The following is a 27,707-nucleotide window of genomic DNA, read 5'->3' as shown; positions in this document are numbered from 1 at the left end:
GTTAGTTCATTGTATGGTTTGTTATTGGTCTTTGATCTGCTAGTGTTCTGCATTGGTCTTAATATTTGTTACTTAATGATATTTGAACATCAAGTGGTCGAGTGTTTCATCTTGTTTTTTCTGATAGGGACCTTGCTTTTCATTATGTTGATTCAGAGCTTAGTATTGGTGTAAGTTGAATAGGAGAAACTAGAATTTATTGAGTTTAATTGATAGAAATTTATTATGCATTGGAGCAGTTGAATAGAAGGCAGAGAGATTCGATTCGATTGTGCAATTTTGAAAAAATTACAAGAAAAATAATTGGCCAGTCGCCTTCAGCTACATGCCTTGTATAGTTGTATTGAGTCAGAGAGTTTCTTAAATTTTGAATTGAAACACAATTTTTTTAGTCCTCTGCAGTACATATATCTGTGAGCTTTTTTGTTCTTCAGGTAAAATGAGGATTTTGGTTGAACAAAGCGAATATACTGCTTCATGCTTAGGTATTGTAAAATTGTTAGTATGTTTAATCTATGGATGAATGTATCTTAAATACCTCTGCATATCCTCTTGTCTTTGGAATTTTTGAACAATGACATCATTTGATTGGAAAAAAGTTCCCAGATTGATTAGAGGCGAGGTGGTTTTAATATTAGCGCTTTTTCCCAAGTATAGAGATAATTTGTTTAAAGATTCTAAGATAGCTCTTTAGGTTTAAAAAGTAGATCAGCATTATTCGAGCAGTAACTATTTAAGAAATGTGAAAAATGAAGCTAAGTCCCAAAATAAGGGGTGGAAATGGTTTTTGTTTTGATTCATTGGCCTCTGAAAAAAAATATCACAATTTGGAAATGGTGGACAGTGATGTTTAAGATTTATGGTCGTCTTAAACTATATTCCAATAATTATAACAAGCATACTTTGTTTTTTATTCACTAGTAATTACCATTAATTTATTTCATTGCTTTATGTCTTAAAGGATCCTCGTTAATGAATAGTAGATTGTAATTTTAATGTCCATGTCTGAAGCATGGATAATATATTCCTTAATCCAATAGTGAGCCAATAAATTTTGAATCGTTATACGATTTCATTCCCCCACCCCTTTTTGAAATGCACTTTTTTACCTTATTGATTGAACCATTGCCGGTTCTTTTGAAAGAAGTGAATAAATACTGGAAGGTTTGTTCTGTGAACTCACCTTTATACAACATCATATGCATGTGCATCATTACTTTATAATTCTCAAAAGTGATATTGATTATCTACTTCATCTTCTCATAATATTTCATTTTAAAGTTTATTGCGATAATTCAGCACAATACTCCATATTGAAGTGAGTGAAATACAGGTGACAAATCGTCCAAGCTAAATCCCAATCTTTCTAGTTTATAGTTGAATGATACATGCACATATCTGTTTATCTCGTAATTGCTTCTCATAGACTACATGCTTCTAGATGCTTGCATGTCTTTTATGATTTCTGAACTAGATGAGTGCTTAGTTTATCTCAGTTTGTTGTACTTGGATCCAGCTTCATTATTTCTCCGACTTACATATATAAGCAAAGAAATACAAATGGAGAAGCATAAAAAAAATGTGTGGACCATTTTAAAGGCCATTTCATCTGTGTCAGGTTTATTATTATTGACAGCATATTTCCTATTCTGAATCATTTTTTTATGCTTATTTTGGTCTGGCGAATAAGAACGTCTTACTTATATAATTATAATTGTGATAAATTTGTATGCATCTTCCTGTATAAATGAACTTGTAATGATAGATGAGGAATACTCATGATACCTGATAATTAGGATCCTCATTAATGAATGGCAGATTGTGATTTTAATGTCCAAATCCGAAGCGTGGATAATCTATTCCTTAATCCACATTATAAGCCAATAAATTTGGAATTGAATAATACTTGGAGGTTTATCCTCAGCATCCACCTTTATATGCAGCATCGTATGCATGTGCATCCTTGTGTTATAATTCTCTGAAGTGATCTAAATTATCCACTCAATCTTCTTTTAACTATTTCGTCTTGAAATTTGTTGAGATAATTCTGGACAATACTACATATTGAAGTAAGTGAAATACAGGTGACAAATCATCCAAGCTAAATCTCAGTCTTTCTATTTATAACTGAATGATACATGCACAGATCTGTTTATCTCCTAGTTTGCTACTCTTGCATTCAGCATCATTATATCTCCAACTTACATAAGCAAAGAAATACAAACGTAGAAGCATTTAAAAATGGGGACCATTTTAAAGGCCTTTTTCATCCATCATTTTTCTTATTATTGACAGCATATCTCCTATTCCGAATCATTTTTTATGCTTATTTTGACCCGGCGAAATTGTGCTGCTAGGAATCAAAAAGATTTCTCATCATTTGAAACAAAGAGATGCATTCTGCTGAAAGAGGAAGTGGATCAGGTGACAAAGAAGTCCCCAACTTGCAAAAGGACGAGATACAAAATCGACGGCACTCTTAGCAACAAATTCAGCAGCTGGAAGCGTAAATATTAAATTTTAACTCCTGTATTTTAGTAGAAATATTTTATTCTCACCATATTGTTGTGGTAAATCTCAGATTACACATTTTAATGCATAAGCCACTTGAAATTATTTTCCCGTCTTTGTTGTTATTCCATGATGAGTTCATTATTTATTGTGTTGTAGTTTTTATATCTCCCAATAATTATGTAATAACAATCTTCCATCATTTAACTCATAGAGGGATTTTAATGCGAGGAGAAATTTGGGGGTTCCTTATGAGCTATGTCTGTTTATGCTTTTTGAAATGTTTTCATTTCCCAGAAATAGAAACAAATATACTCGTATTATTTTCAAACTACTTGACATTTTTCCACCTTTCTTTATACTTTTGTTGAAAGATTCTTTGGTGCTGATGATTTGAATGCAGTTTTTTTAAGAATTGCCCACACCCAGATGAGAACCAAAGGCAGCAATTGAGCAGGGAACTAAGTCTCGACCCTATGCAAATAAAGTTCTGGTTTCGAAATAAAAGGACTCAGACAAAGGTGCTAAATAATTTTTATGTAGTAACACATTTTTTCGTAAATGTTTTAAGCCTCAGATTTCAAAATAAAAGGACTAAAAAACTCTTTAATTACCGAGATAGCTGCTACTGTCTTGGATGAGCTTGTAGAGCTTTCACACCTGAAAGAGCCTGTGTGGTTCAAGACTTCAAGTCCACAACAGATGGGAGATGTCTTATACATAACGATATTTATTATAAGCTTTTTCCAAAGGCAAATCATTTAAAAACTGTGAGTGCTTGGATTGAATCTTCAAAAGATTCAGGCATGGTGGCAGTTGCTGCAACACATTTAATTGAAATGCTTCTTGATTCGGTATAAACTTTGTTTGCTCTCTTTTTCCAACATATTTGACGGATTATTATTATTATTATTATTATATGCTACTTCCCTTCTTTCAAGTACAAATCTGCTTTGTTAATATTTCAGAATAAATGGAAGGATTTATTTCCTACCATTTTCAGCGAAGCAGGGATCATTGAAGTGATTGATACTGGAAAATTTGGTGGTTCTCTGAAGTTGGTAAGATTTAAAGAGCAATTTTTATATGTGCTAGCATTAAATAATGAATTTCGAGGTTTATATATGATTACGTTCATGGAGATGTATGGAAAAATACACATTTTGTCACCTCTTGTGGCTCCTCCAGAATTCATTTTCATTCGCTACTGCCGAAAAGCTTAACTCAAGCACTTGGATTCTGGTCTTTAAAAAACTAATGCAATTTTTTACCAAGGAGTGTACCAAGAGTTCACCGTGTAAAATTTGGTCAGCATGAAAGCTGTCATAATGGAAGTAGCTCATCCTACCGTCTGCACATCCAATATTGCACATACCCAAAAAAATTTATTCTATAACATTATATATGGATATTAAGATTATTCAACCCCACTCTGTATTATAAATCATTAATATAATTAATAAGAATAAATTTTTATCTGTGAGACGAATCAACTCTACCGATATTCGCAATAAAATACTAACATAAAAAATAATTCTCTTAGCATATTTTTTCATGAATGACCCAAATAAGAAATCTGTTTAACAAAATACGATCTGTAAGATCGTATCACACAAGTTTTTGCTAATTAATAATAATATCCGAGTACTGTTTAATCGGTACCATATATTAATTGTAATAATTTAATACACCAAATAATATCAATAAAATTATAAATAAAAATGATTATTATATTACAATTTTTAATATAAAACAAGGAAAATCAATTATCATATATGCAATAGTAAATTATGGCAGCTTTTCGAAATTCATTAGAAAAACAATTTTTTATAAGAATAAAAACATTAATTTATCAGTATAGTATGCGATTATCAATTTTAGTTTTTTTCTTAATGAATTTAACAAATAAAAAAAACATATTAGAAAAACTAACTTATTTATATGTCGAAGATTGAAGCAGATAGACTGTAGAAAATAATCGTAGAACAAAATCAATTACTGTTAAAAAACAATTTTAGAACTAAGTACATATATGCAGGTGTACCTAGTCGTGTCCCGTGCATGACTTGGAGAAGCATGGGACTTACACAAAGGAGAAACACGATCCTTTGTGAAGCAATTGAGAGGTGTTGGCTTTAGACTCAGCATGACCACGGGCGACGGCGTCGAAGAGAAGTACAATAGTGAATATGTTAATGCACAACAAACACTCGAAGTACTCCAATACTCAAATAAGAGGGACAGAAACCACCGGAGTCTTCCTCGTGCGACAAAAGTGATTTAGGTAGTCATCATAAAATGTTCCAAACCCCGAGAGCTTGATGCCATATGCTTCCATCCTCCGTATGTCACGTGGAATAGGGGATTGCCAAAGTCCATCCCACCAAGCAGGGGCAAGAATAGGCGTTAAAGCACATTGATTGGAGCGGCTGCGACAACTTAGTGGACCAGCAAATCTGTTCCATACATGCCCCCATCCAACCTGATTCTTCAAACCCTCTGAAAGCAAAGTACTTTGGAAGCTGCTAAAGAATCTAAGGACAGAATGGCTAGAGGTATTTTCATCTGCAGGCAGGTGTAGAGGAAGAAACTAATGATGAGAATATGTCTCTGATAGACAGAATTCGAAATGAAAGGCAATTACCTAGTCTATAAGCAGCTGCAAGTTCTGCAATCAATTGAATATAGGTTGTCCCAACCCGTCGATGAGCTCCAGAAATTACAGCATATTTAGCACGTGATGCCAGAAAAAAATCAACGAAGGCTACCCATCTGGGTGCTGGACCCCAGTCCTTTACTCTAAAAGATGAGCTGTTTAACTGATTGTTACCAGAAATATTTAACTCGAAATTTTTGTAATCAAAATGAACAACCTGAAAGGGAAAGTTCAACAAGGTTCAGGAATGTGTATAATTATTCGCATGACATAGTGCAAGTATGTCCTAAATATTATTAGAAACCAAAGTATGCACGCTAACATGGGAAGCATATAACAACCTAAAAGATTTCTCATTTCAAAAAGTACATCGACATTCAGGCCTCATTGCGATTTTACTTTACCGTAATATTACAATAAATTAACATGCCTCTGAGAAGAATATGATTATCATAGCAATAAAAGAAGAGATAATTACTTCCGTAAATTCCTCTAAAATTGGTACGATGTCTTTCACCAGAGAAGGGGTATCTGTAACCAAAACCAACTTAGGTCTCGGAATCATTGAAATATCATTAGCAGTTTTTTTCACACAGTCCAAGGCTGCTTGTCTTGCTCTCACTGACCTGAAAAAATTGGGGAAAAATCCATCATTTCTCTACCAAAAGCCATAAGGTACAATGTTAACAATTATGTGACTTATCTCGTGCAACATGATTCTATTCCATGAATAAAGAAAACCAAATCATATACATCTTGGTGAGCGTAAACAAATCCTTTAATTTTTGTAAGATAATAAATATAGAAAAAAGTTAGTTCTTTGATCCATGAAAAGAAAAGTGGATAAGTAGTAAATCTTACAATACCATTTCCCTCCTGAATTATTGGGCTGTATTACCTATTCATCATCATCCGCATGTGCAGTACAATATCAGGATCCTGACTGCCATTAAGAGCCCAATTTACTGCCCGCTCAATATTTTTGGAAGGAAAGATTAAAATCCTCATTAATTCTCCGAACACATTAGCCCTGTGTTGAAGATCTTCTGGGCTCCCAAATAGATAAGAGGATGCTTCCCTCATTTCAGGATGTACGTTCTTTAAGAAAAACTGTGCAGCCACAGCATCTGTAGCATTTTGAAACCTAATGGAACATTATTTAATAATAATTATATGCGTATTTTCCAAGAATTACTGCATATTTTACAATACCATATGATTGGTTCTTGCCATTTCCTCCAATTACTGCAGAGAACATTTGTCAATGCTGGCTTCTGAAAATCATCAATCCTCATTGTAAGATGCCTCCCATACTTTGCCAGACAATGATTCTTTCTCCACAGATGCTTTACTTCTTTCATTGTAAAGGTTTGGTTGGAATAAGAGATGTAATCACCGAAAGGGTATTTACCCCTAAATTTTAGAAGACATACTGAATTAGTTTAAATAAATCATCATGGGCCGCTAACGATTTTCAAATATGTAGACAAGGAAAATGTCCAATAAATCTAAAGATCTTAGAGATCTAATGATCAATCCATTCACCAAACCATAACAAGATCCACCTCCCGGGACCATACAGTTTACTTGGAGTTTTAAAAATTGTAAGCAAGAATCAAAAGGTTATAGTCAATAAAAATAAAGAAGAAGAAGAAGAAGAAGAAGAAGAAGCACATATCCAAAATCCAAGGCAGAAAGAAAGGCTTGAGAGAGAACCAGTATATGCCTGGTTTGCCCAATTATCAGTGATCTGTTCAACATCACACTAACGGCAGCAGCAGTTAAGATCTTGTACATTTCATTACCCAAGCCGGCTTCTGACGCCTTTCCAATAACAAAACCATGCTTGCAGAATTGATGTTGAGGAAGTTCTCTCACTGTTAAAGCACCTGAATAATATAGGTTTCATATTACCAAAATCTTTTGAGTTTTCTTATTCCAACAATAATCAAATATCACCATTTCAGCTGACATTAATTCAGTCAGTGAAAATAGAAGTCCGTATCAGCGACTAAACTCTAAAGAAATAGACTGTTTTGATGAATCATAGAAATAGTTAATGCAACAAGTAAAATTTGTCTAGTAGAATTTTGTCTTGACAAAACACCATTTCTATCGCTTAGCAGATGTATAAAGTATGTTCCCCACGACTAATCATCATCTTCTCTATGAATTAACAACTAAGAGAATCAAGGAAAAATAACGGTCAAATATTTGCAATACATATTAGAGTTCAAGATTAGTTGATCACTCATTTACATAGTTACTTCGAGTTAGATATTTATCAAATACCAGTGCCTGTACATAAAAAGACTGAATACACTATTATTGGCTGAGCGATGAATAACAAATATTTCTAAAAAAATAATGTTAGGGTTCAAGGTTACTTGATTAGTTAGTTACTTGGAGTTGATTATTCATCAAATACCAGTGCTTGTATATAAAAAGATTGACGTACAATATTATTGATTAATCGATGAACAACAAATTATGTTCAAGATTAGTTGATTGGTTAGTTAATCACTCGGTTAGTTAATCACTCAGTTAGTTAGTTACTAGGAGATAGTTATTCATCAACAATCATTGATATTTAATAAATAATAATTAACTCTAAGTAGCAAACTAAGTGATTTAACAAACTACTCAACTAATCTTGAACTCTAATAACACATACTAACTTCCTAACTTCCTTCGATAGCTCTGCACTGAATGTAACTCACTGTAATGAGTCCAAATTTATGATATCAAACTATATACGGCATTTACAGTTACCCATAGACTATATTCCATCACCATTTGGTCATCTTCAATCTAAATATGCTTTCTTGGAGACGAGTCATTGCTATCAAATAAAGAAGCAAAGCTCAATTACTTACATCCCAAATTTCAATCGAAATTGCATCTCCTACTCACGGCAAATTAAAAAAGAGAACCCAAATCCTAGTACGTGAATTGTGTAAGACATATAAAAAACACGACTGGTTAACTGCATCATTTAGGCAACGAATTCCAGGACTCAACACGTCAACTACCACTGAGAAACGCGTAAAAGTGGGGGAAAAACGAGCGTACCATTAAGAGCGAAGTGAGCTTGAATGATTCTTCTCACTCTAAGACTTTCCTCGGCATATCCTCTGCCGAAGATCTCACCCATTTCTTCAACCGTCGCGCATTTCTTTGTAATGTTAATTTGTTTCACAAAATTTATCGTCATATTCAAGGCAGAGATTCCTAGAGTGTTATTGTTACCAGGAATCGGCGAAGATGGATCAACGGACTTTATACCGAGAATCACAATGCCCAGAGTGGCGAACAATGCAATCAGGAGGAGAAGACGCTGCACGGGAAATCGACGGCGGCGCCATGTCGTCGGCTTTGAGATCATATTCAACAGCGGCGCAGGTAACATATGCACGCGAGCGGCTTCTTGGAACCGAGAGTGTATTGGACCCAATCAGTCGAAGGCCCAACTTTCGCTTACGAAAATAAAATTAATTAGTTTCCGAGGGAAAACTTTTTACAAAATAATTATAATAATTATTATTATATTATAAAAAATAAAGTAAAAACTTGTGTGCGACGATATCACGAGTCGTATTTTGTGAAACAGATATCTTATTTGGGTCATCAATGAGAAATAATTACTTTTTATAGTAAAAATATTATTTTTTATTGTGAATATCGATAGGATTGACCGGTCTCACATATAAAGATCTTTGAGACCGTCTCACAAGAGACATACTTAAAAATGAAACAGATTTCCATAGCAAATCTATCTTACAGAAATAAGGTGGGTTTAAATTCCGTTACAAAAATTCATATGTAATTTAGTCTCAAATTTCATCACAAATTTCTTTCAAATACTATATTTTTTGAAAGTCAAATAGATTTTTTTTTAAAAAAAAACTGTTTTCTTAAAAAATGTGAAAAAGCATTTTTACTTTTACAAAAACATAAATTTATGGTTTTTTTGACTTTTTCTTCCAATTTTTTTTAAAAACGTAAATCTACAATACAACAATTTATGTGAGACGAGTTGCTTCAGTTTATATTTTTTAAAAAAGTATTTTATCATAAAATAATATATATTTTTTTTAATAGAACAGGTCGGATATAAAATATACTTGTGACACATTCTCGGGAAAATGGTTTGTGTTTAAAAATTTAATAGATAACATTACACAGCCAAGGATCGAAATTTTCGGGTTCCGCTTATGTCGTGCCTCTTCATATTCAGTCTGGAGAAGAAATTTGGCCAACGGTGAGATTCGATTGAGCAATTTTCGGAAAAATTACCTGCATTGTATCGAGTCAGGGAGTGTCTTAAAATTTGAATTAAAAAGCCATATTCTTAGTCCTCTGCCGTCTGCAGTATGGATATTTGTAAATTGTAGACTCCTTTGTTTTTCAGGTAAAATGATGACTTTGGCAGAACAAATGGGAAAAAAAAACACGATTTGGGATTAATACAAACTAGCTGAAAAGTTAGAAAAACCTTATGGATTTCCTGTTTTTTGAAAATTACATAGCAAGAGGCTTTAAAATCTTTATTTGCTGTTATTTTTTAGCTTCTATTCAGTTTCCTATGAATAATTTTGTGAGAATGCACGTATTATGCAGGATTTTGAATTTTTCGCTGCAAACTGTAGTAAGGTCTCAGATATGGTGTTAATTCTGTGATATAATATGCAGTGCAGTATAAATGAGATGAAAAAAATTTAAGTATGTAACTTGAATCTTTGTAGATAATTCCGAAAGTGATGTCTTACTTTAGAAAGAATTATTGCTCATACACAGGTGCAGCAATAACCCATTATGAGGCTTTCCTTGAAGTGGAACTGAGAATGGAGGTCACATGATAGATTGGTAAAGAGCTACTTAATTTTTGTGTTGACAAAGGATAGGATATCTGCATTGCTATAGGAATATGTGAATTGCTTAATAATTGTAAAATTGTTAGTGTCATTAAATCTATGGATGAACATATTTGAAAATACCTCTGCGTGGCCTTTTATATTTGGGAATTTCGAGTGAATGGCATCATTATCAGATTGCACAAAAGTTCCGACTTCCGAGATTGATTAAAGGTAAGGTGGTTTTAATATCTTCTCCAAAAAAAGGTGGTTTTAATAGCAATGCTTTTTTCTTAAGTATTAAGACTATCTGTTCAAGGACTACTATACCTATTTATTTTTTAAATTTGAAAAAATGGATAGAGTAGCAAGAACTTTTTAAGAAATGTGCAAAATGAAGCTAAGACCTAAAATAATGGTGGAAAGGTTTTTGTTTTGATTTATTGGTCTCTGAAGAAAAATTGTCTCAATTTGGAAAAAGTGGACAGCGATGTCTGAAAATGTTTATATGTCGATAGTCGGTCTTAAAATATATTCAAACATTATTGCAAGTGTAGTGTTCTTGTCGGTATAGGTGGTACCCGATAGTTAATTTACAGTAATTTTGTGAGGGAACACTGATCATTGAAATTCTTGCAAGCGGTGTATTCTCAGAAAAGCCTTGACTTTGCTTGATAAATTTGTTGTATAAGATAGATAAACCCAGATGACATAGAAAAATGTGTGTTGGATATGTGAAATCTCTTGTATAAAAAATGGCATACAATGGCAGACACGTAACATGACAAGATTGCCCTTTTATTTGGATTAATGCTTTCTAATAACTCTGGTTCAAATATAAAGCCAGCGGAGAGCAGAACTTTATGAGAGATTATTTTAAAATTCATTGCTAGCTAAGTTTAACACACTTAATCCGCAGGCATTCCTTATTAGAGAAATAGCGATGTTCTGGAATAAAAACTTTTTGTTTATATAGTTGTAATTGCAATAAATTTGTACGCATCCTTCCTGTATAAATGAACTCGCAATGATAAACAAGACGCTCTTATTATATAGCTAGTTTAACCCCACTTGATCCGCAAATATTCCTTATTAGAAATAAGGATATTCTAGATTAAGAACGTCTTATTTATATAATTATGATTGCGATAAATTTGTATGCATCTTCCAGTCTAAATGAACTTGTAATGATAGATGTTGAATACTTTTAGTTTATTCTCTATTAATTAACATTAATTTATTCTCAAGGAATCTGTCATCATTCCTGATAATTAAGGATCCTCATTAATTAGTAGCAGATTGTGATTCTAATGACTCTAGTTCAAATGCAAAGGCCAGCTTAGAACAGAACTTTCTGAGAATGATTATCTTAAAGTTCATTGTTAGCTACATTTAATCCCAGTAAGTTATTCCGCAAACATTCCTAATTAGAGAGAACAATATTCCAGAATAAGAGTATAGTTGAAATAAATTTGTATGCGTCTTCCTCTATAAATGAACTTGTAGTGATAAAAAAACGCTTATATTAAATAGCTAGTTTAATCCCACTTGATCCGCAAATATTCCTTTTTACAAATAAGGATGTTCCAGACTAAGAACGTCTTATTTATATAATTATAATTGCGACAAATTTGTTTGCATCTTCCTGTATAAATGAACTTGTAATGATAGATGAGGAATGCTTTTTTTTTCCTGATTCATTATTAATTACCAATAATCTATTTTCATGCAATCTGTCATCATTCCTGATAATTAAGGATCCTCATTAATGAATGGCAGATTGTGATTTTAATGCCCAAATCTGAGGCATGAATAATCTAATCCTTAATCCACATTATAATCCAATAAATTTGGAATCGTGATGCGATTTTATGCTCCCCCTCCTTTTGAAATGCGATTTTATACCTTATTTGTTTATTGAATCATTGCTACTTCTTTTGAGAGAAGTGAATAAATACTGGGCGGTTTGTCCTCCGCAAGCACCTTTAAATACAGCATCATAAGCACGTGTGTCCTTACATTTTAATTCTCTAAAGTGATCTTGATTATCTACTCCATCTTCTCTTAAGTATTTCATTTTAAATCCGTTGCGATAAATCTGGACAATACTCCATGTTGAAGTAAGTGAAATCCAGGTGACAAATCATCCAAGCTAAATCTCAGTCGTTCTAGTTCATAACTGAATGATACCTGCACAAATTTGTTTATCTCCTAATCGCTTCTCATAGAATATATACTTCTTGAAGCTTAGTTTATCTTAGTTTGCTACACTTTCATTCAGCATCATTATTTCTCCAACTTACATAAGCAAAGAATACAAATGTAGAAGAATAAAAAAAATATGTGAATCATTTTGAAGGCCTTTTCATCTTTCATTTTTATGATTATTGACAGCATATTTCCTGTTCTGATTAATTTTTTTATGCTTATTTTTCCCTGGGGATATTGTGCTGCTGGGAATCAAAAACATTTCTTATCATTTGAAACAAAGAGATGCATTCTGCTGAAGGAGGAAGTGGATCAGGTGACAAAGAAACCTCCAACTCGCAAAAGGGGAAGATACAATATCGACGGCACTCTGAGCAAAAAATTCAGCGGCTGGAAGCGTAAATATTAAATTTTAACTCCTGCATTTTAGTACAAATATTTTCTTCTCACCATATCGATGTGGTAAATTTCAGCTTATGCATTAAATTAAAAAATTATTTTCCCTTTTTGTTTATTATTCCATGATGAGTTCATTATTTACTATGTTGTGGTTCTAATATCTATTAATAATTATATAATGAAAAATTTGTTCTCACATCTTCCATCATTTTAACTCTTTATTGAAATAGAGGGATTTTAATGCAAGGAGAAATTTGTGAATTCCTAATGAGCTATGTTTGTTTATGTTTTTTGGAAATGTGTCATTTTCCAGAAAACATAAACTAATATACTGATATTATTTTCAAACTATTTTAATAGAAATGTAATTTAATTTCATTTTCGCAAAATCATTATATTATTATATTGCATTTTAACTCTAATAATTGATTGTTAAATTTTAAATTATCCTTCTATAATGAAAAAAATAAATAATCTGATAAACTAATTAAGAAAAGATAAGACATCTTAATTAGAAAACGCCTCATTCAGAAAAGATAACCAAATATACACAACAACCTAACTCAACTTTTCAAAGTACATTTCTGTGAAACATTTTCCAGAAATTCTGTGAACATGCATAACGAAACATACTCTTATTTTCCAATTATTGTTTTATTTAACAATTGGTGGGGTGACAATTAGGATTTCTATGTTCTATCATCTGAACTCTAGTTTCAACCTTTCTTGATGAATTGAGAAACATTGAGCTAGTTTCTTGACTTTCTAACTTTATCGGTTATCTTTAGAATATTTTCACCTTTCTTCATACTTTTGTTTTAAGGTTCTTTGGTGCTGATGATTTGAATGCAGTTTTTTTAAGGAATGCCCCCACCCAGATGAGAACCAAAGGCAGCAATTGAGCAGGGAACTAAGTCTCGACCCTATGCAAATAAAGTTCTGGTTTCAAAATAAAAGGACTCAGACAAAGGTGCTAAACAGTTTTTATGTAGAACAAATTTTTTCGCAAATGTGTTAAGTCTCAGGTTTCATATTCAATGTGGTAATTCAAAGAAATATTTTTTAGGCGCAAAATGATAGAGCTGAAAACAATGCCCTCCGGTCTGAAAATGAAAGATTTCGCAGCGAGAATCTCGCAATGCAGGAGGTACTAAGAAAGGGCCTTTGTCAGTCTTGTATAGATTCAACTCTTGGGGAAGAAGAGAAACATAGTGTGTTACAGAGGTTGAAGATAGAAAATGTACTATTGACAGAAGAGGTGATCATTGCCAATCAATTTTTCGTTTTTCTCAGAAAGTAATTAAAATTTTCTATTTAAACTGTACAATATCCAGAGACTTTGCACTTTAATGTTACTTGATCAAGCTAATTGTTTCTTAATGCAAGCTCTAGTATTACCTATTTAGATGTTTATTTGGAACATTTCTTAAATGTTTTTTGCCAACTTTTGCAGCATAGACGCTTGATTGACAAGCAAAAACTAGCCATTCCTCCTCCTGGAATTGGGTCCTTTTTAGAGACGCCTGGAAATCTTTCAGTTGGTGACGAAATGGGTGTCACTGCTGCTCTTGATCGTGAACAAACGCCATGGAAATTACAGGATCCGACATCACAGCTGCACTTAAGTGAAATAGAGAAGGTCGAAAAATCTCTCATTATTGGGATAGCTGCTTCTGCCATGGATGAGCTTGTGGAGCTTTTACACCTGAAAGAGCCTGTGTGGATCAAGTCTGCCACAGATGGGAGATCTCTTATACATCACGATAGTTATTATAAGCTTTTTCCAAAGGCAAATCATTTGAAAACTGCAAGTGCTCGGATTGAATCTTCAAAAGATTCAGGCATGGTGGCAGTTGCTGCAACACATTTAATTGAAATGCTTCTTGATTCGGTATAAACTTTGTTTGCTCTCTTTTTCCAACATGCTATGCGAACTATTTTTATCATTATTATTATATGCTACTTCCTGCTTTCAAGCACAAATCTGCTTTGTTAACATTCCAGAATAAATGGAAGGATTTATTTCCTACTATTATCAACGAAGCAGGGACCATTGAAGTGATTGATACTGGAGAGTTTGGTGGCTCTCTGAATTTGGTAAAGATTTAAAGAGCAATTTTTCTATGTGCTAGCAAAGAGTAAGACATTCCGAGGTTTATATATGATTACGTTTGTGCAGATGTATGGAAAAATACACGTTTTGTCACCTCTTGTGGCTCCTCGGGAATTCAATTTTATTCGCTACTGCCGACAGCTTAACTCAAGAACTTGGATTCTGGTCGATGTATCCTATGATTTCATCAAACAGTTTGAAGATGCCGCTCCAACTAACCCTCGGAAGTTTCCTTCGGGATGTATGATTGAAGATATTTCAAATGGAAAATCTAATGTGAGTTCTATGCAATGTTATTAGATTGATTATTATGGTTTGATTGTTGTTTTTGTCTGCATAAAGATGATGATAACCAGCATAAATGAGGAATGCTACTTAAAGTGCATATCTTAAAAAAAAAGAATTTTTCGTGTAACCACATATTGACTGCTTGAAAACTTTATTTTATTTGTATTAATAAAGATGCATTAAGTTTTTAAAACTTGATTTCACTTCTTTTTTAATATTAGGCATTTTAGACCGATTCACATTTGGGAAAGCCATGAAATTTTTGTCCTCTTCAAATTCAGCATATAGTTTTTACATTATTTATTATTCATCTCACTTTAAAGAAAAAAATTACCTCTTCAGTATAAGTTAAATCAAATGGTGCGTTTTCTATACCTAAAAATTAATCAACATTATGTATATTATATTAGCAAATGTTTAGAATTTTATATTTTTTCACGTATCAGACTAGTTTTATTTCTTCGTTCAATTGAAGAAATTCTCGAAATTAAAATTTATGTTCCTCACATTATCTTCTTCATTTTTTTGTAGTTATACATTTATTTTTTACAAATTAAAATTTGTTTTTTCTGTTCTTTTAAAAAATTGCTGCAATTTTTTTACTAAAGAGTGTAACAAGAGTTCACCGCCCAAAAATTCACTAGATAGCATACCAATGCTTGTAAATCAAGTAGTTGATCCAAATGTGGTCAGCCTGAAAAGATGTCATAAATAAGACATACTGTCTCTTCTGGAAGTCGCTCATCCCACTGTTTGCACGTCCATTGCACATTTTGATGACCAAATGGAATATCTAAAAGCATTTGTTTTCTTGATAGATTACATGGATTGAGCATGTCGAAGTGGACGATAAATCATTGACCCATCGCTTGTATAGAGATTTATTATGTAATTGTCAAGCGTATGGAGCTACAAGGTGGGTTGTTACCCTTCAAAGGATGTGCGAGAGGATTGCATTCTCAGTGGGGCGAACTATGACACATAAGCATGCCCTTGAAGGGGGTATAATAATATATCATTCTATCACCCATAATGTCAGGGTTTATGATTTTGGAAATTGAGCATGAAGTGATATATGTTTTTCTTCTTCATTCAGTTATTGGCTTGCCTGAAGGCCGAAGGAACTTGATGAATCTTTGCCATAGAATGGTCAAGAATTTTTGTGAAGAATTGAGCTTTTCAGATAGACTAGATTTTTCCCACTCGTCAGCATCGAATAACAGTGGAGTGCGGGTCTCGCTCCATAGAAGCACTGTACAAGGGATGCCTAATGGTCTGATTTTGAGTGCTGCGACCTCTCTTTGGCTTCCCCTTTCATATGAAACTCTCTTTGATTTCTTCAAAGATGAGAAAAATAGAGCTCAGGTGTTTAATCTTACTAGTTTTTCTTTTGGGTTCTTAATAGTCGCATCATGTTTTATTTTTCTTGAAATGATTTCATTTTCTAGTAAGGCTGAAAGATTATATGTATTTTTCATGCAGTGGGATGCCCTGTCTAATGGAAATATTTCCAATGAGATTGCACACATCTCAACTGGGACGCATCCTGGAAATTGTGTCTCCATCATTCAGGTTACTTTCTCTTCTTGTCTAGGGTGCTATATAATTTCTTGAAGTTCCGAGTGTTGTGCATCTAGAAATAATGTTGTTCTGATGAGAATATTTCATTTTTAACATTTACCTTAACTGTCATGCAGTTTTTGTGCAACATATGTGACATTTTGGCCGCACTGATGAGAATATTTCATTTTAACATTTACCATAAATCTTATTTGCGCATAATTAGCACAATATCTCTATCAATGAAAATATTCATTATTTTGAAACAATGTTGATTGCATAGCAGCCATATGTACCCGAAGAGAGCAACATGTTGATTCTGCAAGAGAGTTGCATTGACCCTCTCGGAGCGATGGTGATATATGCCCCAATAGAATTACCATCTGTCATTGCTGCTGTGAATGGAGAGAACATGGCCAAGATTCCAATACTTCCATCTGGTTTCGTTATTTCTACGGATGGTTGTACTGATGATGGAGTTGGAGCGTCTTCCAGTTCGAGTAAGAGCAGATCCAGAGGTTCACTCTTGACTGTTGCTTTTCAAATATTAATGTGCTACGGCACACGCCCAAGGGAACTGAATATGGAGACTATATCTAATGTGCATGCCCTTTTGAGCACAACAATTCAGAAGATAAAGACGGCTCTCGATTGTTCAGATGTGGAGTGACGTACTTAAAACTTTTAGACTGTTATATTTGTTTTTGTTTTTGTTTTTTTTTTTTACCTTTTACAATATCTTATCAAGTTTCACATCTTTGGAAAGTAATTCTTGTTCATGTTTTACGCAAATAGAGTTTTTACCACCGTGTTCTCTCTGTTTATTGGTTTTTTTAAGTGTATTCAACGTGCAATGTATGTGCATTTCATTTTAGCATTTTTGAGTAAAAAAATTTGAATTAAATTCATTGTTTTCATTTATTGAGAATGGTGGATTCCTCATTAATATTTTTATAATTTAATTATCCCACACACAATCTAACATATATTTTATTCATGTAACAGATTATGATTACAATGTTATAATAAATTGATGCAGTATAAGATGTCATTTCTGGTATATTGGGACACCCTAAAACCAAATAAGACAGTTGTCAAAACCGGCAGGATTTTGGGTATTTTTTCCTTTTTGGTTACATTTTGTTTAGACAATAAATCAGCCAAGGAAAGCTGGGAATTTGATTCTCTTTACTATAATTATATGTTATTTTGTGTCAATCAACAACATTATCCAAGTGGTTTACTATATATTTGACATTGTCTGAGTACTTTGTGTAAATCAACATGTTAATCTACATCATATATACAACTTATATTATCACTTCTTTGGTTAAACATCAATATCTCATTAGTTGAGAATAATTTTACTTATAACAATTTATAACTTTTTTCCGGGCAACTTGGGAGGATAGCTTATATGTCGATGTATCCAGGTTTATGAGAAAGCGTCCAGGCAGATAGTTAATTTTGACAAATCTGCACTCACCTTTAGTCCGAATACATCCTCTCAAACATCTGAAGAAATTGCGGGTGTTCTCTCGGTGTCGGTGCTTAAGGGTCATGAAATTTATCTTGCCTTACCAACACTTTCTTTGCGGAATAAAAGACTACAATTTGGATTTTTACGGGAGAGACTAAAATAGAGAATTAAAGGTTTGTCCACAAAAATCTTTTCTATGCGAAGCTGTTCTATAGGCAATCCCTTTCTATGTTATGTCATGCTTTATAATGCCGGTTAGTATTTGTCAGGATTTGGAGCGGTTGTGTGCAAAATTTTGGTGGCAAGATAAGAATGGTAAACGGGGAATGCACTTGATGAGTTGGGATTGGTTATGCAAAGCTTTGTTAGCTAAACAAGTTTGGAGTATAATTCAATACCGAGTCACTGATGACGAGAATTCTTAAGGCACATTATTTTAAACACGTTGATATCATGCAGGCTGTGTTGGGGAACAATCAGTCATAGATTTGGCCATCTTTATTAAGGAGTCGGGATCTTATTAAGAAAAGGTTATGTTGGCGAGTGGGTAATGAACAAAACATTATAGCCAAATCTGATCCTTGGATCCCGGATATTCATGCATTTCAAATTCGTGCAAATAATCTTCCTGACGACGGTACGAGAGTGAGTATATTCATAAAAAAATTCAGGGGTTTAGGATGAGGCAGCAGTGCGACAGACTTTTCCATCTCATGAAACCGGAGCAATTCTTGATATTCTATTAAATCAACGAGGTGGTGATGATATTAGATTCTGGGTAGGGAGCAATAATGGAAAATATTCAGTTAAGGACGAATAGCATATGGAAAGAAACAGTTTTGTTCCCCCCCCATTTCAATCCATCCATCCAAATCAGTCTTGGTGGAATATAATCTGGCAGCTACGTATCCCACCCAAATTACGTATCTTCTTATGGCGTGCTTCTCGAGATCGCATTCCTATAGCGGTAAACTTGTCATCTCATCATGTCTTGACAGATTGTATGTGCTCTTTATGCAAGTTTCATTATGCTTCTTCTAGCCACTGTCTTTTGTTTTGTCCGAGTGCTAGAATCATATGGAAAAGTACTCCATTTTGGTATTTCTTAAAAACACTTCGGGAATTTTCCTCTTTGGACTGTGCTTTATATCTATTGAAGATTTTTAAACAAGAGGAGTTTGAATATTTTGTGATACTATGTTGGGAAATTTGGCATGAGATTTGTGAGATAACACATGATTCCTCGGGGCAGAAACATACAATTCATGTTTATTGGCCTTTAGCTATGCATGATAATATCAGAAAATATAGTAACGTGTGGGCTACTGTTGATGCTAACGTCCAGCATCCAGCGGGATCTTCTTGGACACCTTCACTACCAAATCTGTAACGATTATGGGTCAATAAGCTGAACCAACATGAGCCTTGGCCCATACCCATTCACCACTACTGGTCATGGGTCGTAAGGATGGTCCAGCATGAGCTACGACCAGTAGTGGTGCATGGATATGAGTCAAGGCTCATGTTGGTTCAGTCTATTGGCACATGATCGTGACAAAATCAGTTCAGATTAGATCTCGATGCAAGCTTTGATGTTTAGTGGTGCGAAATGCTCAAGGTTTGGTGTGTGGGACGAAATCTTGTTCTATACAATGTCCAGGTTCGGTTGTAGGTGCAGAGCTAATGACAATCCGTTGCGGTATGGATTTTTGTCTGCAGATTGAGTTCGTTAATGTATGCATTTTTTCGAACTGCCTTGATGCGATTGGAGCAGTGAATATTACTAGTGTCAAGCTGGGAGCAGACGACAAATTGGCATTGGAAATTCGTTCAATGTTAGAAGTTTCAACGTTCATGTCTGTCAATGCAGGTCGGCCAATGGTGTGACACACACCTTAGCACGAAAGACTTTATTTCTTTCTTCGTCTTTTGAATGGCTCGATGGTGATATCCCATCGTCGGTAATGAATATTGCAACTCGGGATTATCAGGCTCAACTGCATAACTTACAGATTCATCAAGTTGCCTCAGATTTTCTCCTTGCGGTGCAAGCAGTCACAGGGCCGGAAGAGAACCTCGGCTATTCAGGTTTCATTGCTACAGATATCAAACTTCTATTGAATTCTTGGAATAGCACTTCACTTTTTCATGTTTGTCGATCGGCAAATGTGATTGCCCATTCGATAGCTGCTTTTGTTATTTCTTCCAACTCTCAAGTTGTATGGGAGACTGGAGATTTTCCCTTGTGGTTGATTCATCTTGTAACTAAGGACATCTTGGCTTTGCAATAATTACAAGTGTTAACCGTAAAAAAAAACGTTTAACTTATTTATCTCATGATTGATTTTATAATCAAGCTCAATTAGAGAGTATGTCAGTGCCACTTTACAGATTTCATGTGTGACGTGAGGTCAATAAAATGATAAATAAAAATGATTATTATTGTTGTAGAAAAATGCAAAAGAATAACCAAAATGAAAAGACAAGTAAAATTTATTATGTTAAAAAGATTACATGGTGACGTATTTATAGGTACAAAAATCCCAGATATGGTAACTATGATATTACCATTTCCCGAAGATTTGATTATGATTTTCTCAGGTCACTAAATTATTTGATTATGTTGGCATCCATAATATTGCAACAGTCCTCCTTGGATGTCATTCGACGGATGTCTCTTATTAAAATCTTACTAAAAAAACTCAATGGTATAAAAACATAGTGAAGAAAAAGAGTATGACATCTTTCGTTGTTGCTTAATTGCCTCATTAAAAACATTGTCATGAAAGCCACGTGGGAAAAATCATGGACAAGGGAAAAAGAATGCAGTTTGGATTAACTCTCCATGTTGCAAGCATCACTTGAAATCTCTAAATCACCAAATTCCGATCTTTTATACCAATTTCTCAAAAATTGATATATGGAATGATTTTGTGAAAAGATCCGCAAGATTATCGCTTGAACGAATTTTTTGGACTTCAATGTCACATCTTTTATGCAAATCATGAGTGAATAAAAACTTTTGGGATGTATGCTTCGTCGTCCGATCGCCTTTGGTGTATCCATCATTTATTTGAGCAATACTTGTCGTGTTGTCTTTGTAGATCTCCAAGATATAGTTGTTCTACCATAAGTAAATAAATGTTCATTTTGTGATCTTCTTTGTGCAGATCAGATAGGTAGCAAGCATTTACATAATCAATCAATTGTAAATCACAAGCAATAGAGTAAAATAAGTTGTTTGTACCACATGCTCTCGGATTGCTTTAATTCATACAATTGTCTTTGCAGTTTAATTGAGTAAATATATTTAAATTTTGAACTAGATGCTTTCGATATATTAAATTCTTAGGAATTTTCATATAAATATCATTATCAAGTTTTCCGTACAAGTATGCAATAGCAACATTCATAAGAAGCATTTCAAGTCTTTCTTGTACGACCATTCCAATAAGATATCATAATGTAATTGCATCAATCACGGGAGAGTATGCCTTTTCATAATCAATTTCAGAAAAACCTCGTGCTACAAATCAAGATTTGTATCTAGTCACTTCATTTTTCTCTTTTTTTTTTGGTACAAAAACCGATTTGCAACCACAATAATTATTCTTTTTGGTGTTTGGACCACGGGTCCCAAAAACTCATGTTTTGTTAGTGAGCTTAATTTTTCTTGTATTGTATTTTTCCAACTTGGCCAATCATGTCTATTATGACACTCATTAACAGATTTAAGATCTAGATCATCATTTTCATTAACAACATCAAATGCCACAATATAGGTAAACTTATTCTCAATTTTTACTCGATTTAATATTTTTCCCGTTTTGACATAATTTATCGAGATCTCGTCATTGTCAAGTACTTGAACTTCTTCGGGAATTTAATCTTCAAATTCTTCAAAGTTATCATTAAATGAATCACACATCTCAATACGGGTATCTATATCATTTGCTATCTTTCTTTTTTCGTGGGTATTCAACTTAAACTTTTTAATAAAACCAATCATTCTAAATAAACCACTTAAATAAGTCAAGCATAAAACCAAAACAAATTAAAACATATAAATAAACGATAGATAAAATATTCAAATTTTGCACACTCCCTTCTCCAATCAAATAATCAGTTCTCCTTTGCGGATTTTCAAATATATCAAAAACATCAAAATGTACGTGTTGGAAAAGATGGGACTTGACTTCAATATTCACTTGATAAATAAAATTAGTCTCTACATCCTTTGCATTTTCTTTTGATGCTTGGTAAAGATCAACAATGTGTTTGAGCGTACGACGAGTATGATATCAATACCCTTTTTATTCCACATCTAGAACACTCATTTTTTGAATTATATGATTAATCATTTTGACCACTTCTGTTTTTGGAAACTTGTATTCTTTGATTTCCATTATTATAACCATCATTATACTAACGAGGCTTTCCAAGCCCACGACCATATGCGGTCTTATTTTGTTTCCTTTTTTTCACCATGCATTGCCATATTCACTTCAGAGAATGAGTTGGCACCGGTGGGATGGATTTCATGATTTTTCATCAATAGTTCATTATTTTTCTTAGCCAAAAGCAAACATGAAATAAAATCAGAATATTTCTGATGGTCTTTCTCTCTATACCATCATTGTAGGAGCACATTAGATGCATGAAAAGTGGAGTATTTTTTCTACAAATCATCATCGGTTATTTTTTTCTCAACATAATTTCAATTGTGAAATGAAGCAAAATAATGCATAATTGTATTTACTTACAGATTTAATGTAAGGACCTCTTATTGTATTATCGTAAATCATATTTTTATTATCAATAGTTCATGAAATTGTTATGTTATTAGAGTAAATGTGTTGTGATAATGAATGATTGTAGTAGTAATTGAATTGTGTTTGAATAATATGCTGAACCGCAATAGAGAAGTGACACATGTTACGGTTTTCAGCATAATTATCTGAGTATTAGTTCAAATGAAATGAAACTAATTTCATTAGAAAGCTAATACATAATACTAAAATTTTCATGTTTTGAGTTTTGTCCAAATCCATTTGAAAAAGGGGCAAAATCATCCCGAAGTGTATCGTGTGCATTGAAGTTCCTGCACTAATACATTTTGGGAGAATGAGCATAACTCTCGCGTCTAATATCCAAATTGAGTGAGGTTAGTGGCAAATGAAATCCAAGTCATAGATCTACAACTTTCATGTTGACCAATTTTGCTAATTCGAAACCTAGCATTCCGGACAGAACATGGCGCGCTAGGTCGCCACTTCTTTTGCGTGCCAGCGCTGCATTGTACAATCTTTTGGACAGAACTCGGAACGCTAGTACGGTAATTCATGTGCACCCCAGCACGCACACCAATATATAAAGTTGATAAGAATTAAATTTTCAGACAAGCTTCGTTCCTTTTCTGTGAAATTCGAAGGAAAAGTGTGGAAACCAAATTCTATCGTCCGAATCTACGTCGAAACGTTGTCGAAACTTGAAACTGTCGCCCCAGGGACGGGGTTGGTCGACACCGACGTTGCTCTCAAATTTACATTCCAAAACAACAAGCCTCAGAAGTACAAAATTCAGAAACCAGTCTTTTTATTCATAATACGGAATATTCCATTGTCTGATACAAACTCGAATAACTAATGTTTTACAGCGAAAATGTAAAACCAGACATAACAATGTCTTAACAGATGCAGCGGAACAACAAACATAAATCAGAACTGAGAAACAACAGTCTTCTTCACCAGCCCCAAAACTGATTTTGCTCTTCTTCTTCTAACGTTTCTTCCTCGTTCTTATCTGAGATGGCTTTGGTAGGTGAGTGATTTGGTCGTCACTCGATAAGCGGGGGCGGGAGTAACTCTCAGTTTTCAAAACCATTTTTAACAGAAACAGTAATACAAATAATATACAGAAACTCTTACTTTCAGAACCAGAATCAGTATTCAGGAATAACAGGTTTCAGAACAGAAATCAGAACTAAAATTTTAGCAAGCAAGCACTGAGCACGTTTGTGAATTTCATGGTTAAACTGATATCAGTCTCCTATATGTTCTCTCCTCTAATGGGTGAGGCCAGTAATCAGTAATCAGGATTCAGTAATCAGGAATGTTTCAGAATATATATTCCTACCATTAGTTCAATAGGTTTCATTGCTTCAAAAATCAGAGATAAAAAATACATATAATTTGCTTCAAAACAGGAATTATCAAACTGGTTTCAAGATATTTATACAAAAGCCCACTTACTGTAATTTGCTAGAAAGTTTCGGTTGAAGTCTGGGATCTGCTTGTTCTAGCTACTGGATTTTACAACTCGAAAAAGACACTCTCTTAGCTCAAATTTCAAGTAATAATTCAAGACTTGTGTAACACCAATTCAGAGATTTGAGGGTGTTATTTATAGAAAAAATTCTGACTGTGTTAGCCTCCCAATTAATGGTCATAATCTGCCATTATGTGCCATTAACATCCTTTATTCCATGTTAAATTCTTCAGTTACAAGTCATAAGCAGAATCAGTAGCTGTCTGCTGGAATCTCGCGCTACTGAACTCTTCTGCTGCTGGATTCTATCTGCTAGCTGGAAAAATATCAGCTTCTGAAATATTAGTTGCTGCTGGAAATGTTAGCTTCTGCTGACATTTTTGCATTGCTGCTGAATATTTCTAGCTACTGCAAAATGCTAGCTACTGCTGGAAATTCGGGTTCTCACATAAACAAATTATATATTCAAAATCCTCGCGTTGAGAGCATTCTTTTGAGGTAAGTTTCTTCTCAATTCAGAACTTTTATTTCTTGAATCGCTGGAATAGCATGTATTCAACTTAAACTTTTTAATAAAACCAATCATTATAAATAAACCACTTAAATAAGTCGAGCATAAAGCCAAAACAAATTAAAACATATAAATAAACGATAGATAAAATATTCAATAATTTTGCACACTCCTTTCTCTAATCAAATAATCAGTTCTCCCTTGCGGATATTCAAATATATCAAAAACATCAAAATGTGTTGGAAAAGATGGGACTTGACTTCAGTATTCACTTGATAAATAAAATTAGTCTCTACATCCTTTGCATTTTCTTTTGATGCTTGATCAATGTGTTTGAGTGTACGACGAGTATGATATCAATACCCTTTTTATTCCACATCTACAACACTCATTTTCTGAATTATATGATTAATCATTTTGACCACTTCTGCTGTTGGGAACTTGTATTTTTTGATTTCCATTATCATAACCATCATTATAATAAAGAGGTTTTCCAAGCCCACGACCATATGCGGTCTTATTTTGTTTCCTTGTTTTCACCATGCATTGACATATCCACTTTAGAGAATGAGTTGGCACCGATCGGATGGATTTCATGATTTTTCATCAATAGTTCATTATTTTTCTCAGCCAAAAGAAAACATGAAATCAAATCAGAATATTTCTTATGGTCTTTCTCTCTATACCATAAGCACATTAAATGCATGAAAAGTGGAGTATTTTTTCAACCAATCATCATCGGTTATTTTTTTCTCAACATAATTTCAATTGTGAAATGAAGCAAAATAATGCATAATTGTATTTACTTACAGATTTAAAATCTTTTAAGCGCAAGTGCATCCATTCGTAATGTGCTTTTCGGACAATCGTGTCTTTTGATGGCTATATCTTTGTTTCAAATTTTTCCAAAGATGGACAGGATCTTTTATCGTCAAATACTCATTTTTCAAACCATCATGAATATGGTGATAAGGAATATCGTAACCTTTGCACGATTTTGCAGTTATTCATTATTTTGCTCTTTGATAATCTATTTTAAAATTACAAAAACTCTCGTGAAAAAATATTTTTTCCCACTCATGAAAAATATTTTTTTCCCAAAAATACTAATTTTCATGGTAGATATGAGTTGGATCGATTCGTCTCATGGATATAGACCCCTGAGATGATCTTACAGGAGACATGCTCTTTTAAAATCATATATATTCATCAATAAGTAAATAGCGTAGTAGATGCACATAAAAATAAGAACATTTAATGGTGCACATAAAAAATGCTTCATTAAATAAATATAGAGTGAAAACAAATTTAACGATACATATTTAGTCATATGATTTGTTTTCATTCATCGTCCTATAATCAAGCTAAGTAAACGCAACCTAAGAAAACTATGTTTATCTATCACCATATATACATATAAATTTGTGGAAAATATAATTATTAATATTTTCACATGTTTTCCTTCATCGTCGTAAAAAATTTGAAGATCCCAAACAAATGCAACTAGGTTGAGTATTTATTGCATCATGAGACGCAGATTTGATCATGATTCTCTACCATCTCGTGAAGATTTGATTAGGATTTTTCCGATAATCAAAATCTTTGGTTATCTTTTCATCCATAATATTGCAACAACTACACTACAATTTTCAAATGAAAAATTTATGGAAAATCAATAACCATAAATGTAATAGTAATTGGAAGCTTTTCGAAACTTCTCGTAATTCATAAAGAAAACATTAATTTTATGAGCATGTCTCCTATTAGATGTTCTCACATATTTATATATGTGGGACGGGTAGACCCGATTTATATCTAGAATGAAAAATAATATTTTTAATATAAAAATTAATATTTTTCATGGGTCAGGTCAGGTAAAAGATTTTTCTCACAAAATTGATATGGAAGACGGTCTCATAGGAGTTTTGTGTAAATTTATTATTGTTATTATTATTGTAACATTATGTGATGATCAATTTTATTTATTTTTTAAATGAATTTAAGAAATAAATTTTTTGTTAGATTACTTTTTTTTTTATATTTGATTTATATATTTTACACTTTTACTTATAACAATTCTAGAATAATCTATAAAATTTATTTATTAGAATAAAATTACGAATTTAAATAAGAATATTATTTTTTCAACATTTAATTCAAATTTTAATGGCTACTTAAATTTATGATTTGTATTTGTTAAGCTAATTTCTCGATAGAATCTGAATAAGTTCGTAAGTCATGAATATATTCTTTAAATAAAGCTTGAATTCGACTCGATTATAAACGCGTCAAACTCAAAGATTCAAGCGTTTAGCTAGGATCAGTTCGATTACTTGCCTACTTATCTGATGCTTTATTTATTAATCTTATACCTCTTCTGTTAAAATCTATATTTGATTGTTCACGTGTTCATTGTTATCTCATGATCCAGCTATTAGATAAAATAATAATAATAACTTTGATATTTGATTTATATATTTTACACTAAAAAATATAATAGAATCAATTAAATTTATTTATCAGAATAAAATTACGAATTAAAATAAGAATATTATATCTTTTTATAAAAATATAATTTGGTTTTAATTAAATAAATAACTATTTAAATTTATTATTTATATTTCTTAAGCTTATTTATGCTCGAAAAAAATGCGAAACATAAGCTCGTGAGCCATGATATATTCTTAAAACAAATTTTGACCTCGGCACGATTATAAATGAGTCAAACTCAAACATTCTAAACCTCGGTTCGGCTCAGCTCGATTAATTGCCTACATTCACGTGGCTTATTATTATTATTATTATTATTTTTTTTTACATCTTCATTTTTTTTACCACTTCTTTTAAAACCTATATTTGAT

At 33.0% G+C, this 27,707-nt stretch overlaps 2 protein-coding genes across 6 annotated transcripts; one reads left to right on the top strand and one right to left on the bottom strand.

The window, feature by feature from the left end:
* The first annotated feature begins 125 nt into the window (after positions 1 to 125).
* On the top strand, positions 126 to 17,402 carry LOC140973679 (homeobox-leucine zipper protein HDG11-like). Of its 5 annotated transcripts, none has more exons than XM_073436654.1 (12): positions 9,326 to 9,428; positions 9,965 to 10,033; positions 12,512 to 12,626; positions 13,480 to 13,597; positions 13,694 to 13,885; positions 14,081 to 14,518; positions 14,632 to 14,724; positions 14,807 to 15,016; positions 15,847 to 16,030; positions 16,125 to 16,393; positions 16,511 to 16,600; positions 16,872 to 17,401. In XM_073436654.1, exons 3-12 carry the CDS (start codon positions 12,514 to 12,516, stop codon positions 17,256 to 17,258), a joined length of 2,094 nt encoding a protein of 697 aa, XP_073292755.1. In that variant the 5' UTR covers positions 9,326 to 9,428; positions 9,965 to 10,033; positions 12,512 to 12,513; the 3' UTR covers positions 17,259 to 17,401. The 5 variants fall into 5 exon arrangements, with proteins under 5 accessions (XP_073292756.1, XP_073292755.1, XP_073292759.1 ...); XM_073436658.1 differs by having other exon boundaries at positions 16,875 to 17,398; XM_073436656.1 differs by lacking the exon at positions 9,326 to 9,428 and adding an exon at positions 9,557 to 9,578.
* On the bottom strand, positions 4,432 to 8,608 carry LOC140973680 (uncharacterized). The gene is made up of 7 exons (XM_073436659.1): positions 8,240 to 8,608; positions 6,894 to 7,056; positions 6,380 to 6,580; positions 6,066 to 6,311; positions 5,646 to 5,793; positions 5,156 to 5,384; positions 4,432 to 5,076 (listed from the first exon to the last, which is right to left on the bottom strand). The coding sequence occupies exons 1-7, from the start codon at positions 8,574 to 8,576 to the stop codon at positions 4,739 to 4,741; spliced, it is 1,662 nt and encodes a 553-aa protein (XP_073292760.1). The 5' UTR covers positions 8,577 to 8,608; the 3' UTR covers positions 4,432 to 4,738.
* Positions 17,403 to 27,707: the final 10,305 nt, after the last annotated feature.

Source organism: Primulina huaijiensis, chromosome 3 (assembly GCF_012295235.1).
Source record: "Primulina huaijiensis isolate GDHJ02 chromosome 3, ASM1229523v2, whole genome shotgun sequence".
Lineage (NCBI taxonomy): Eukaryota > Viridiplantae > Streptophyta > Magnoliopsida > Lamiales > Gesneriaceae > Primulina > Primulina huaijiensis.
Note: the sequence above shows the minus strand (reverse complement) of the source record. Positions and strands in the feature narration are given on the sequence as shown.